A 15,945-nucleotide genomic window follows, 5' to 3' on the forward strand; every position below is an offset into this window, starting at 1 on the left:
TCTATTCACTCTTTTTCTATTTATTTATTACATTTTTATTTCATTTGTCTGGGGATGGTAATCCCTCCCGCTTAACCTTTTTCCCTCCATGTGAAATAGTTGAATTAAGAAAGATGATGCTGTTGTCGGGCCGTGGGGTGTGTGGAGTGCATGGCAGATAAACCCACAGAGAAAGTAGAAATCTGTTTTTTAAATTCCTTTGGAAGAAGGAAACCCTTTTTTTCAGCGGGGATTTAGTAGAGAGTCTGTGAGGAAATATCTCTGCCCCATTCTATCCCTCCCTAACCCTTCTCTCATATGCCACCTGAAGGATCCTGGATTCCCCAATGTGATAGGGTAATCCCACAAGGCGGGGGGGGGGGCTGTACTGAATGTCAAATCCTGTCATGGTTTCCTCGCACCCACGCAAACACATACTCACAAACACACACTCACACATGTGGCAGCGTAGCCTAGCGGTTAGAGCGTTGGACTAGTAACCGAAAGGTTGCAAGATTGAATCCCCTGAGTTTACAAGGTACAAATCTGTCATTCTGCCCCTGAACAAGGCAGTTAACCCACTGTTCCTAGGCTGTCATTGAAAATAAGAATTTGTTCTTAACTGACTTGCCTAGTTAAATAAAATGATGGAGAGCATACTTGCAGAAGGGCATATGCACTCACATACAGACACAAGAAAAGATCAACAACCTATTATCCAATAATATATCCATTTCAGACATAGAAAACAGGAGGGTAACCATGGTTACTCACCTATATCTGTCTCTTTGTGGTTCTTGACCAGTTCGGCCAGTTCAAAGTTCCCCGCAATGATGGCCACCTGTGAGAGAGGGGGGGATCAGGAGGATTGCAATTTGAAGGCCACATTTAGTTTTCTGCAAAACAGCCTTTGCATTGCTCTACAAATTCAAACAATTCATTGTGTGTGTGTGTGTGTGTGTGTCTGTGTGTGTCTGTGTAGTAATGTGGACATGATTCCACTAAATTCTTATCTGGTTTTAACCATCTGCAACCTGTTACAAATCCTGACCTTTTAGCGTGCGCTCGCGCGCACACACACACACACACACACACACACACACACACACACACACACACACACACACACACACACACACACACACACACACACACACACACACACACACACACACACACACACACACACACACACACACACACACACACACGCATACCAACATGCGTACACACACGCCCACACTCACCCACACCCACCAGCGAAAGAGTGAGAGATGGTGAGAGAGAGAGCAGTGGTGGAAGAGAGCAAGTAGGAGAAAGAAAGTGAAGAGAGGGAGCAATAGTTTTTAATAGAGAGGGAGAGGGATGAGAGCAAAGGGTCGCCAGAGAGAGGGATATAGGGATATGTTGTGAGAAAAGCTTGAGAGGCCATCCTACCTACACATGAGTGAGACTGAGTGTGGTGGCTGGCGGGTCAGCTGTGGCATCCTGTTAGCATGGCTCTAATGGAAGAAGGACCCTCTCACTAGCCTCGTGTGACATGAAAGAACCATAAACCCGCATTCACCCATCCCCTCTCATCTTTCTTTCCTCTCACTCTCCTCTCTCATCTTTCTCGTTCTCCCCTCCTCTCTGCCCTTTCTCTTCATTACCACTTCTCCACCAGAGGACAAAAACAAACGTAAATATAGCAGCAAGCAGCCATGACCGTTTTTATGCCTTTTGGCACCACAGCACCACCGTCAGCTGGTCAACATGGCAGCAAGGGCATCTATGGGTTGGTGACAAGTCACCCTCAGTCTTACCCACTGGAGGAAAGGGCGCAATATCATAGTGTCCCCAGGGTGCAGTGGATGTACATATAGTGTACAGTGAGAGGGACAGCGCTTTGATTCCATTACAGGATAACTAATTCCTGGGAGAGGGAGTAGGGGGGAGTAGGGGGGAGAGTGGGGGGGTTTACTGCAGTCTTTTTGGATGACACTTAATAACAAAATCCAAACCTTCCACGCTTAAACATAACATGCCCTCATTTGTTATGAGCCGTTGTGATAGGTATAACACCGATTGCAGATCACTGGGTATCATAACTGAACACTGGTCAACTGAGAGCGATAGCACTGAGGCGATGGAAGGTACAGAATGAAGCCTACAGCTGATAAAAATTTAAAAAGGTGCTATCTAAACCAAAAATGGTTCTTTGCCTGTCCCCATAGGAGAACCCATTGAATAACCCCTTTTGGGTTCCATGTAGAACCCTTTCCAAAAAGGGTTCTACATGGAACCCAAAAGAGTTATACCTGGAACCAGAAAGGGTTCTCCTATGGGGACAACAGCAGAACTCTTTTTGAACCCTTTTTGCTCAGTGTACAGCTGTCGTGTGGTTTAAAGTCTAAAGACCCCATCTAACCCACACGGCTGTAGTGTAGTGCACAGCCTTGTATAGGGGAAACCAGTCCACTAACGCCTTGATTGCATCCCCCTCCTTCACTCCCTTACTCCGTCACGTTCCCACGGCATACAAATGCTCGGAATGACCCCTTGTTTCCCATGAAGACACATTGTTGTCTATGGTGATGGATGAGAGGTGGAGGAGCAGGAAGAGAATGAGGTAGGGGAGGAGGAATGGGTGGAGAATTGAGCCTGAAATTACATCCAACAACTCAGGGAGGAAATGAATTCTGATTCAAGACCAGGGAGAATCCTTAAAGGGCCAGGCACATAGGAGAACGCGAGCAGGGAAAATGGAGGAGATTGGAAAGGAGATGGGAAAGGAAGATACAGAGATAGAGAGCCGAAATACTCTCTTTCCCTTCCCCTCGTTCTTGAATTTGCATGTTCTTGTTTCTCATCACGAGTTTCTCAATACTGATAAAGATCAGCCCATACCCTGGGCTAAAAGGGTAGACTTTCGCCGGGAGACAAATAGCGATTGGAGCTTCAGTATAGTGTTGAACACTTCTGCATGTTTCACTGATTCCAGTGTTTCATCTCATTCCAGTTACTTATTCCACATCCCACTGGGCACAGACAGTTGAACGTAATTTACATTAAATGACATGGGAAACAAAGTTGATTCAACCAATGTCTTCCCAGCGGGATTCCAATCTCATCTGAATGCAACACAGTGAAAGAAACTGTTCTCACTTTCCACTGCTGACAGAAAGAAAGAGGGAGAGATGGAAAAAGAGAGAGAGAGAGGGGGATAATAAATGGGAGAAAGGAAAGACAAGTGAGCAGAACGTTTAAAGGGAACGAGAGGAGAGAAAAGGAGAGGAAATGTAAAAAATTTAAAAGAGAATAGAGTTGAGGCAGAGGAAATGAGAAAGAATAGAAATGAAGGAGAAGGGGAATAGTGGAGAAAGAATCAAATAAGAGAGTGACGCGGGAGAGAAAATGAAAACATGTGAAAGGCATAAAGGACACGTCTGGGAAGAAGGGAGTGAGAAAGGGAACAGGGGGGAGAGGAAGGTTGAAATAGGCAAACGCTGAATATAAGAATCTTGTGAAACACCTATATACAACAGGCTAGGGCCAACAGAGGAGGGATTTTGAGTCACTCAGCAGAGCTCTAATTGATGGATCTCATTGTGCTGCTGGGACTCTATTTTTAGCTACAGATACACAGGCAGACACACACTATTTTTTTTCCCACTCCATTGAACTCTGCCCCAATACTTGATCAATTAATTGGCAACGTTGGTAGAGACACCTATATTCCATTTCTGGGACCCATACGGGAATTGTACCCACAACCATGGTATTGGGAGCACCATGTTCTGATCCACTGAGCCATCCTCTGCGTGTGTCTTTTCCTTCTCTCCAATTGGAAAAGAATAGGAGACAATTAGACAAGTTCAACTTTTTCTGTCCAACCCCACTGAAGGCCAGAGTAATTAAAAGGGCCACTGAAGTGCCTGTGGAGGGCCATCGAGGATCCGAGGACCGCCTTACATCAAAACGCTCCTTTGTGACTCAGACGTGACTCATGCGGGACTCTCATTGGAATCAATAATGTCAGCTGCACTGCCTTCTGTGTATTCAAGCAATCACATATTATCTCTGCAAGACACACGCAGACTATCTAGCCAACCCATGGACATATATGCAACTTTGTAAGATGTCTGAAACTGTGTCAAACACACAACATTTACATTTACATTTAAGTCATTTAGCAGACGCTCTTATCCAGAGCGACTTACAAATTGGTGCATTCACCTTATGACATCCAGTGGAACAGCCACTTTACAATAGTGCATCTAAATCTTTTAAGGGGGGTGAGAAGGATTACTTTATCCTATCCTAGGTATTCCTTAAAAAGGTGGGGTTTCAGGTGTCTCCGGAAGGTGGTGATTGACTCCGCTGTCCTGGCGTCGTGAGGGAGTTTGTTCCACCATTGGGGGGCCAGAGCAGCGAACAGTTTTGACTGGGCTGAGCGGGAACTGTACTTCCTCAGTGGTAGGGAGGCGAGCAGGCCAGAGGTGGATGAACGCAGTGCCCTTGTTTGGGTGTAGGGCCTGTTCAGAGCCTGGAGGTACTGAGGTGCCGTTCCCCTCACAGCTCCGTAGGCAAGCACCATGGTCTTGTAGCGGATGCGAGCTTCAACTGGAAGCCAGTGGAGAGAGCGGAGGAGCGGGGTGACGTGAGAGAACTTGGGAAGGTTGAACACCAGACGGGCTGTGGCGTTCTGGATGAGTTGTAGGGGTTTAATGGCACAGGCAGGGAGCCCAGCCAACAGCGAGTTGCAGTAATCCAGACGGGAGATGACAAGTGCCTGGATTAGGACCCGCGCCACTTCCTGTGTGAGGCAGGGTCATACTCTGCGGATGTTGTAGAGCATCTACACAACTATGTAGCCTAGTAAGACTCAACCCATTCCCTTCAGCACTTGCTTTTCAGATGCAGATTACAGGAGAGGAGTCAAGTAGAGGAGTCAGGTACAGTAGAGGAAGCCACTTCCGACTATTGAGATGCATCCTTGGTATTACTTGGGACATTGAAACATGTGTTTTTCTCAACAGAGTCCCATTCACACTGCCATCTCTGACCCAGGTTTCACCTGCTGATAAGAACACTTCCCCACAGCAGCACATGAAAGAAGTCTGAGACGGTACACATTCTCTCTCTCCATCTGAACCGGCATCATAATACTATGAGAGCATTAAGCTGAATGTAGGAGGAACGTTGGAGGACATTATAAAGCCATTAGCTAACAGGCAGAATATGACCCGGGATATGTTGGATAAACTATGTAGCCCATGATGGAAGTAAACCCACGGCACTGATATGTCAGAACTACGGTCATGCTTTTGGATGAGAGGATGTATTACGGGTCTCACCTGGAAGGGACTCTGGCTGTTGTAGTTCTTCACCTCTTTGTTGGCTCCACGGACCAGCAGCACCCTGGCACAGTTATCCTGAGAAAATACAGGGAAGAACGGGACTCTGAGGAGCGGCTCTGAGTTTCACAAAGACTAGACAGAACACTTGTGCAGTAACCCGAATAGTCCAGAAGCCAGTTTTCGATTATTTGTACTAGCAGTAAACAAGTAGACTGGAAAAAAAGCAACATAGGTGAGCGCAGCCCCCAACTTTACAAAAACTAAAATGGAAGAGAAGAGAGAGAGAGAGAGAGAGAGAGAGAGAGAGAGAGAGAGAGAGAGAGAGAGAGAGAGAGAGAGAGAATAAAATAGATATTGACAGACACACAGCTACCTGTATGAAGGGAGATTATGTGTGAAGGCAAGGAAAAAAGCTGTTGAACAGAAAGAGTGTGAAAGAGAGAAAGAGAGAGACAGTTACAGGGTCTGAATGTGCAGCACAACTCGCCCACAGAGTGCTCAACCACGCATGAACAGTGTTGTATACAGAAACACGCACATTAACACACACACAAAGACACACACACAATCAATTCTGTACTCATGCCAGTTTGCAAAGTAACTAACATGAAGGATGTGAATTCTGGCATTTGTAGAGTGCATAATATGCTCTCTATATTTTTCACACGTACAACAAACTAACAATCCCATGTATTGGCATTTTACACCCTCCATTTGCATTGAAGCTTATTTGGAAATAGAAATGGATGACGTGTAAACCCCCCTCTCTCTCTCATTCTGCCCGTCCTCTTTCTCTCCCACTGTCTCTCTCACTCTGACCCCCTCCCCCCAACTCTAATTGTAGCCCTGTCACAGGATAATACGACTTGAAGGTTTAAATACCAGGAGAACAGTGTATGTGTACAGACACTAAACTACCGAACATTAGGAGACGTGGGGATTCCGCCCTCAACCATTTGCAGAAAAATCCCGAAATCTGAAAGGGATGAAGAGGAAGAGAGAGAGAGAGGAAGAGATAGAGAGGAGGATAGATACAAGACATGATAGAAGAGTGTGTTCAAACATTTGTTAGTTCTTTGTGCTGTTCATTCGTTCCTTCCTTGTGCTGTTCATTCGTTCCTTCCTTGTGCTGTTCATTCGTTCCTTCCTTGTGCTGTTCATTCGTTCATTCCTTGGGCTGTTCATTCGTTCCTTCCTTGTGCTGTTCATTCGTTCCTTCCTTGTGCTGTTCATTTGTTCCTTGTGCTGTTCATTCTTTCCTTCCTTGTGCTGTTCATTCGTCTGTTCCTTGTGCTGTTCATTCTTTCCTTCCTTGTGCTGTTCATTCGTTTGTTCCTTGTGCTGTTCATTCTTTCCTTCCTTGTGCTGTTCATTCGTTTGTTCCTTGTGCTGTTCATTCTTTCCTTCCTTGTGCTGTTCATTTGTTTGTTCCTTGTGCTGTTCATTCGTTCCTTCCTTGTGCTGTTCATTTGTTTGTTCCTTGTGCTGTTCATTCGTTCCTTCCTTGTGCTGTTCATTCGTCTGTTCCTTGTGCTGTTCATTCTTTCCTTCCTTGTGCTGTTCATTTGTTTGTTCCTTGTGCTGTTCATTCTTTCCTTCCTTGTGCTGTTCATTCGTTTGTTCCTTGTGCTGTTCATTCATTTGTTCCTTGTGCTGTTCATTCTTTCCTTCCTTGTGCTGTTCATTCGTTTGTTCCTTGTGCTGTTCATTCTTTCCTTCCTTGTGCTGTTCATTTGTTTGTTCCTTGTGCTGTTCATTCGTTCCTTCCTTGTGCTGTTCATTTGTTTGTTCCTTGTGCTGTTCATTCGTTCCTTCCTTGTGCTGTTCATTCGTCTGTTCCTTGTGCTGTTCATTCTTTCCTTCCTTGTGCTGTTCATTTGTTTGTTCCTTGTGCTGTTCATTCTTTCCTTCCTTGTGCTGTTCATTCGTTTGTTCCTTGTGCTGTTCATTCATTTGTTCCTTGTGCTGTTCATTCTTCCTTGTGCTGTTCATTCGTTTGTTCCTTGTGCTGTTCATTCTTTCCTTCCTTGTGCTGTTCATTCGTTTGTTCCTTGTGCTGTTCATTCATTTGTTCCTTGTGCTGTTCATTCTTTCCTTCCTTGTGCTGTTCATTCGTTTGTTCCTTGTGCTGTTCATTCTTTCCTTCCTTGTGCTGTTCATTCATTTGTTCCTTGTGCTGTTCATTCTTTCCTTCCTTGTGCTGTTCATTCATTTGTTCCTTGTGCTGTTCATGCATTTGTTCCTTGTGCTTTACTACTAAATGCAAAGTAAATTGTATCGGTATATGTCTTATCTATCCAGTGCAGCTGGGACAGAGGTCGGTTGTAAGTGAATGTACTAATGTCCTCTATGTTTTTAGTGTCCGCAACATCTATTCTATTCTATTATATTCTAGGCCATAGTGCTAATTGAGTCAGATGATTCTGAATAAGGATGTAGTGGGAGAGTTGAGAAACAAGTGGGTTGAGATGTGAAAAGCTTTTCAAGCAAGAGTGGGGTGAGGACTCAAATGCATTTAAGAAATGCTATGATGTATGATGTGATGTTCAATAGAACACATTTAGCTAATGAACATGTGCAAATCTGGGGTCTCATTGAGTCTAGAGTAGGAGAGCTGAATGGTGGGATTGAGAGACAGACTTAACCCCTTGCCACTCATTCTCCACCCTTACTCATGATCCTCTCCTCCAATTTCTCTTAATTGCGGAAAATAATTATGTTAACGAGAATAACTGCCGTTTAATTGTAGATATACTTCAAACTCAGCTCAGCCCAGTCAAAACTGTTTGCTGCTCTGGCTCCCCAATGGTGGAACACACTCCCTCACGACGCCAGGACAGCGGAGTCAATCACCACCTTCCGGAGACACCTGAAACCCCACCTCTTTAAGGAATACCTAGGATAGGATAAAGTAATCCTTCTCACCCCCCCCCCCCCCCCCTTAAAATATAAAATATTTAGATGCACTATTGTAAAGTGGCTGTTCCACTGGATGTCATAAGGTGAATGCACCAATTTGTAAGTCGCTCTGGATAAGAGCGTCTGCTAAATGACTTAAATGTAAATGTAAATGTTGTGTGTTTGACACAGTTTCAGACATCTTGTAAATGTAAATGTAAACTCATATGAACGGAACGAGAAGCAGGTGTGTGTGTGTGTGTGTCTAAGGTCAATGATGAGTGGTGATGTGTTCAGTTCATTCGCTCATACACTTAACAGACTTTAACACAAGTAGAATAGGTTAACAGAGAGACATCAGGGAGACCTCCAGGCCTACACAATCAAACCAGATGGGAGAAGGGCAGTTATACTTGTATGAACAAACAAACACACACACTCCTCACCTGGTTGTAGAGAGCACAGATGTGCAGCGCTGTGTTCCCTGAGGCATTCTGTGTGCTCATGTCCGCCCCGTAGAACAGCAGATGCTCCAGGTGCTGGACATAGCCATTCCGACAAGCCTGTACAAGACGCACACACGCACGCACGCACGCACACACACACACACACACACACACACACACACACACACACACACACACACACACACACACACACACACACACACACACACACACACACACACACACACACACACACACACACACACACACACACACACACACAGAAAACAATAAATGTTTATTATAATTGCTATATTTATTATACAGTGACTAGTGAAAGTCTACACACCGCTTTCACAGTTGTGACATTCTAAATCTAAAAAAGGATTACATTACTTTTTTTCCCCTCCTGCAGATCTACACAACCTGCTGCACATTTTTAATTTGAAAGAAAAAGTATCAAACATTTAAAATGAACGCGTATGTCTTCACACCCCAGACTTAATACTTGGTGCAATCACCTCTGTCAGCAATTACAACTGTAAATCATTTTTAGATGATTCTACCAGCTCAAGACAACTCTTAGGACAACATATATCCATTGTTTTTGGCAAAATTGCTCAAGCTCAGAAAAATTTGGTTGGGAATTATGGATTGACAGCAATATTCAGACCTTGTCTCAGATTTTCAAGCATATTTAAAGTCAGGACTGAGACTGGACCTATTGGGAGCACTCCACACCTATTGAAAAGCCATTATGTGTGTTCATTAATATTTGTGTAATTGTCCCACTGAAAAATAAAACTATATCGCAGGGTTAGGTATTCAGAAGACTGAGGCAGGTTTTCCTTTCACATTTTACCTGGACTTTCTCCTTTCATAATTATTTTTATCCTGACAAACTCCCCAGTCCCTGCTGGTGACAAGCATACCCATAAAATTATGTTGCCACCACCAAAAATTGTGTTAAACCAGATAAAATGATATTTTACAGTAAGCAAATTGACAACAGACTTTCAACACGCTTATAGGGAAGGACATTCAACAAGCACAGCTCTTATACAAATGACTGATTATTGGCTGAGAGAAATTGATAATAAAAAGATTGTGAGGGTTGTTTTAAAATGATCGATCATAGTCTGCTGCTGGAAAGATGTATGTGTTATGGCTTTACATCCCCTGCTATATTGTGGATAAAGAGTTACCTGTCTAAAAGAACACAGAGGGTGTTCTTGAATGGAAGTCTCTCCAACATAATCCAGGTAGAATCAGGAATTAGCCTGGGCAGCTGTTTAGGCCCCTTACTTTTTTTCAATCTTTACTAACGACATGCCACTTGTTTTCAGTAAAGCCAGTGCGTCTATGTATGCAGATGACTCAACACTACACACGTCAGCTACCACAGCGACTGAAATGACTACAACACTTAACTTCTTGGTGACAGGGGGCTGTATTTTCACATCCGGATGAAATGCATGCCCAAAATACAACTGCCTGCTACTCATCCCCAGAAGATAAGATATGCATATAATTAGTAGATTTGGATAGAAAACACTCTGAAGTCTCTAAAACTGTTTGAATCATGTCTGTGAGTATAACATAATTTATTTAGCAGGCGAAACCCCGAGGACAAACCATTCAGATTTGTTTTTTGAGGTAACTCTCTTTGTAATGAGTTTTCATTGGGAATCCAGATTTCTAAGGGACCTTCTTGGAGTTAATTTCGCTTCCACTGGATGTCAACAGTCTTTAGAAATTGGTTGAGGTTTTTCCTTTGCGTAATGAAGAAGTACGGCCATCTTGAACGAGGGTAACTTGAAGTGTACTGTTAGATATGGACGCGTAACCAGAAAGGTAGCTACAGTTTTTTCCTCCTGTATTGAACACAGATCATCCCGTCTTCAATTTTATCAATTATTTACGTTAAAAGAATACCTTAAGTTGTATTACAAAAGTAGTTTGAAATGTTTGGGCAAAGTTTACAGATAACTTTTGAGATATTTTGTAGTCACGTTGCGCAAGTTGGAACCAGTATTTTTCTGGATCAAACGGGCAAAATAAATGGACATTTTAGATATATATTGACGGAATTAATCGAACAAAAGGACCATTTGTGATGTTTATGGGACATATTGGAGTGCCAACAAAATAAACTCGTCAAAGTTAAGGCATGAATTATATTTTTATTTCTGAGTTTTGTGTTGCGCCTTTAGGCTATCCTCAGATAATAGCATCGTTTGCTTTCGCTGAAAATCCTTTTTGAAATCTGACATGTTGGCTGGATTCACAAGTGTAGCTTTAATTTGCTATCTTGCATGTGGGATTTAATGAAAGTTAGATTTTTATAGTAATTTATTTGAATTGGGCGCTCTGCATTTTCCCTGGCTTAACCTATCCCAGATAGGTTAACAAATAACTGCAGTTCGTTTCAGAATGGGTGGCAAGGAATAAGTTAGTCCTAAATATCTAAAACATCATTGTATTTGGAACAAATCAGTCCCTAAACCCAAAACCCCAACTAAATCTTGTAATTAATAATGTGGGAATTGAGCACGTTGAGGTGACTAAACTGCTTGGAGTAACCCTGGGTTGTAAACTGTAATGGCCAAAGCATATTGATACAAGAGTAGCTTAGATGGGGAGAAGTCTGTCCATAATAAAGTGCTGCTCTGCCTTCTCAACAATGCAGGTCCAACAGGCCCTAGTTTTGTCGCACCTGGACTACTGTTCAGTAGTGTGGTCAGGTGCCACAAAGAGGAACAATTGGCTCAGAACAGGGCAGTATGGTTGGCCCTTAAAGGTACACAGGGAGCTAACATTAAGGATATGCATGTCAATCTCTCATGGCTTAAAGTTGAAGAGAACTTGACTTCATCACTACTTGTTTTTGTAAGAAGTGTTGACAAGCTGAATGCACCGAGCTGTCTGTTTAAACTACTTGCTCGGTCACCCATGCATACCCCACAAGACAAGCCACCAGAGGTCTCTTCACAATCCCCAAGTCCAGAACAAACTATGGGAGGTGCACAGTACTACATACAGTAGATCCATGACTAAATGGAACTCTATTCAACATCAGGTAACACATGCAAGCAGTAGAATCATATTTTAAAAAACAGGTACAAATGCACCTTATGGAACAGTGGGGAATGTGCAGAGACGCACACAAAGGTACAGACACACTGCATACACAGACAAGCGCTAATGTTATATGATGCACTGTTTTATATGTAATGTAAGTGCCTTAATGTGTTTGGATCCCAGGTAGAGTAGAGTAACTTCCAATAAAGCACACAGAGTGAAACCATATTTAAACCACCGTATTTTCAATTTATGTGGTTGGGCATCGTCATGGTATGTGTGTGTATGCTTGTCGCAATTTTAATGCCAATGACACACCAGATTGGCTTTCCAAGAGGAGTTCAGTGTTCCTGAGGGGTCCAGTCTCGGTCCTGACTTAAATCTGATTGAAAATCCAAGACAAGGTTTGAATATCGCTGTCCATCAATGATCCCCAACGTGAATTTAGCAATTTTGACAAAACAATGGATATACAGTGTGGCAAAAATCTATTTTCTATCAATTGTGCAAGTTCTCCCACTTAAAAAGATGAGAGAGGCCTGTAATTTTCATCATAGGTACACTTCAACTATGACAGACAAAATGAGAAAAAAAATCCAGAAAATCACATTGTAGGATTTTCTATGAATTTATTTGCAAATTCCGCTTCCACTGGATGTTACCAGTCTTTGGAGTTTGGTTGAGGTTATTCCTTTTTGCAATGAAGAAGTAGGCCAACTCGGAACTGGGGACACTTTTGTGAGTTGCGCAAGACTGTATTGAATACAGATTGCCCCGTCTACAATTTGAAAAAATACCTCAAGTTGTATTACAAAATTAGTTTGAAATGTTTGGGCAAAGTTTACAGATTTTTTAAAAACTTTTGAGATATTATATAAGTTGGAACCAGTGTTTTTCTGGATCAAATGGGCAAAATAAATGGACATTTGAGATATATATTGACGGAATTAATTGAATTAATCGAACAAAAGGACCAATTGTGATGTTTATGGGACATATTGGAGTGCCAACAAAAGAAGCTCGTCAAAGGTAATGCATGTTTTATATTTTATTTCAGCGTTTTGTGTAGCGCCTGCAGGGTTGAAATATGCTAGCTCCTTTGTTCACTGCTGGTGCAGATGGTGCAGGCTATCAGATAATAGCTTCTTATGCTTTCGCCGAAAAGCATTTTAAAAATCTGACATGTTGGCTGGATTCACAACGTTTGTAGCTTTAATTGAGTATCTTACATGTGTGATTTAATTTAAGTTTGAATTTTATATCATTTTATTTGAATCTGGCGCTCTGCATTTCCCCTGGCAATTGGCCAGTTGAGACATTTGCGTCCCGCCTATCCCTAAGAGGTTTTAATCACTTTTAGATACACATATACAGTTTATATACAGTATTCAGACCCCTTGACTTATTCCACATTTTGTTACATTACAGCCGTATTCTAAAATGTATTTAAAAATGTTTCCCTCATCAATCTACACACAATACCCCATAATGATAAAGCAAAAACATTATTATTATTTTTTGCACATTTAATAAACATTTTAAACTGAAATATCACAATTTTGGCAGTGATTACAGCCTCGAGTCTTATTTTGGGTATGACGCTACAAGCTTGGCACATCTCTATTTGGGGAGTTTCTCTCATTCTTCTCTGCAGATTATTTCAAGCTCTGTCAGGTTGAATGGGGAGCATCGCTGCACAGCTATTTTCAGATCACAGAGATGTTCGATCAGGTTCTAGTTCGGGCTCTGGCTAGGCTACCCAAGGACATTCAGAGACTTGTCCCGAAGTTGCTTTGTTTTGGTTGTATGCTTAGGTTTGTTGTCCTGTTGGAAGGTGAACCTTCGCTAAAGTATGAGGTCCTGGGTGCTCTGGAGCAGGTTTTCATCGAGGAGCTCTCTGTAATTTGCTCTGTTTATCTTTCTCTCGATCCTGACTAGTCTACCAGTCCCTGGCAGTAAAAAACATCTCCACAGCATGATGCTGCCACCAACATTCACCGTAGGGATGGTGCCAGGTTTCCTCCAGACGTGATGCTTGGCATTCAGGTCAAAGAGTTCAATCTTGGTTTCATCAGACCAGAGAATCTTGTTTCTCATGGTCTGAGAGTCCTTTAGTAGGTGCCTTTTTGGCAAACTCCAAGCAGGATGTCATGTGCCTTTTACTGAGGAGTGGCTTCCGTCTGGCCACTCTACCATAATGGTCTGAATTGTGGAGTGCTGCAGTGATGGTTGTACTTCTGGAAGGTTCTCCCATCTCCACAGAGGATCTCTGCACCTCTGTCAGAGTGACCATCGGGTTCTTGGTCACCTCCCTGACTAAGGCCCTTCTCCCCCGATTGCTCTAGGAAGAGTCTTTGTGGTTCCAAACTTCTTCTATTTAATAATGATGGAGGCCATTGTGTTCTTGGGGACCTTCAATGCTGCATAAATGTTTTGGTACTCCCTCCAATCAAGTTCTAGAAAGGCCTCAAGGATTATCAATATAAACAGGATGCCCCTGAGCTCAATTTTGAACCTCATAGCAAAGGGTCTGAATACTTACCAACATAATTAGAGCAGTAAATACCCTTGGTATACGGTCTGAGATACCACAGCTTTCAGCCAATCAGCATTAAGGGCTCACACCACCCTTTTTATAATTACAAACAGATAACACGAGTATGACAAAAAAATACTATTTACTGGACTAATTATGTTGGTAACCAGTTTAGAATTGCAATAAGGCACCTCGGGGTTGGTGCTATATGGCCAATATACCATGGCTAAGGACGGTATCCAGGCGCTTTGCGTTGCGTTGTCTGTAAGAATAGCCCTTAGCTGTTCTTACACACCCCCTCGTGCCTTATTGGTTAAATATACCACATATGATACACATGGTGAAACAAGCTATATAACAGTCTCAGTCTTAGCGTTTCCCTATATTCAGGCTGCAGTTACATGCCACGTCCAGTAGATGTCAGTGTTCGGCATAAGAGGCAGCACTGAGGCCTTGGAGTTTGTGATATTACGTCCTTAGTTTGAACCCAGTCATCAGATGGAAGAATCAATTCTAGGGGGGGGGGGTGTAGTGAACAGATGTAGAAAGACACCAGTGCTAAATTAGGAATGATGTATCAAAGTATAATTCGAAAGCCTACATAGATCCAAAGTAATTTCTAGTATCAGGTTGACAGAGAGTCAGTGGGGGAGCGAGGGAGAGAGCAAAGGAAACAGGCATTTCCGTAGCCCATGGGCAAGGCTCGTTTTCGGAGGATGAAAATGAATGCGTTTTGATGATAGATAACTGATAGGCTAACCTAGAGGAGGGTTGTGTTTGATATGCTGACAGTGCCATGTTCTAGAGGAGAGACAGCACAGTACGTCAGGAAGTGTGACATTACTGCTGGCTAGAGCTGATAGCAATCAGAGTAGAACAGGAAGGGAGAGGGTCTAGGAGAGCTATCAACCATCAGTACACACACATGCACACGCACATACACACACATACAGGGAAAAAAATATGTGTGTGTACATGTGTGTGCCTGTGTGTGTTTTTCCCCAGCCTCTGTGTGTGTGTGTGTGTGTGTGTGTGTGTGTGTGTGTGTGTGTGTGTGTGTGTGTGTGTGTGTGTGTGTGTGTGTGTGTGTGTGTGTGTGTGTGTGTGTGTGTGTGTGTGTGTGTGTGTGCGTGCGTGTGTGTGTGTGTACCTGGTGGACTTCATGCCAGCCGTTTTCGTCCTGGCAGCAGACGGCGGCGTGTTCATGTAGCAGCAACTCACAGCAGAACGGATCTCCTCCCACCATGGCTGTGTGATAGAGCGCCGTCAGACCCCGACTGTCCTTATAGTCTGGAGACAAACCAAGCTCCAACAGGGTCTGCAACACACACACACATACACACAGACGCAGGCAGGCGCACACACATTGACATTAGATTTAAAATACACCTTATGGAACAGCGGGATTGTGAAGAGACACAAACACAGGCACAGACACATGCATACGGACACACGATAATACTGTACACACACGTAAACATGGATTTTGTGTTGTAGATATGTGGTAGTAGAGTAGGGGCCTGAGGGCACATACTTAATGTGATGTGAAATCTGTTGTGAATATATTGTAATGTTTTTCAAATATAAACTGCCTTCATTTTGCTGGATCCCAGGAAGAGTAGCAGCTATAATGGGGATCCATAATAAATACAAATACAATACT

The 15,945-nt window shown here is 43.0% G+C and overlaps 1 protein-coding gene across 1 annotated transcript in view; it reads right to left on the minus strand.

The window, feature by feature from the left end:
- LOC118394121 (SH3 and multiple ankyrin repeat domains protein 2-like) overlaps positions 1 to 15,945 on the minus strand; it is a 246,980-nt gene that overhangs the window by 134,215 nt on the left and 96,820 nt on the right. The window contains exons 7-10 of the mRNA XM_052461929.1: positions 15,433 to 15,600; positions 8,666 to 8,782; positions 5,319 to 5,396; positions 754 to 820 (exon numbers count right to left, since the gene is read on the minus strand). Coding sequence (XP_052317889.1) covers positions 754 to 820; positions 5,319 to 5,396; positions 8,666 to 8,782; positions 15,433 to 15,600 — 430 coding nt within the window. The remainder of the gene's footprint in view (positions 1 to 753; positions 821 to 5,318; positions 5,397 to 8,665; positions 8,783 to 15,432; positions 15,601 to 15,945) is intronic.

This window comes from Oncorhynchus keta, chromosome 14 (genome assembly GCF_023373465.1).
Source record: "Oncorhynchus keta strain PuntledgeMale-10-30-2019 chromosome 14, Oket_V2, whole genome shotgun sequence".
NCBI classification, from domain to species: domain Eukaryota; kingdom Metazoa; phylum Chordata; class Actinopteri; order Salmoniformes; family Salmonidae; genus Oncorhynchus; species Oncorhynchus keta.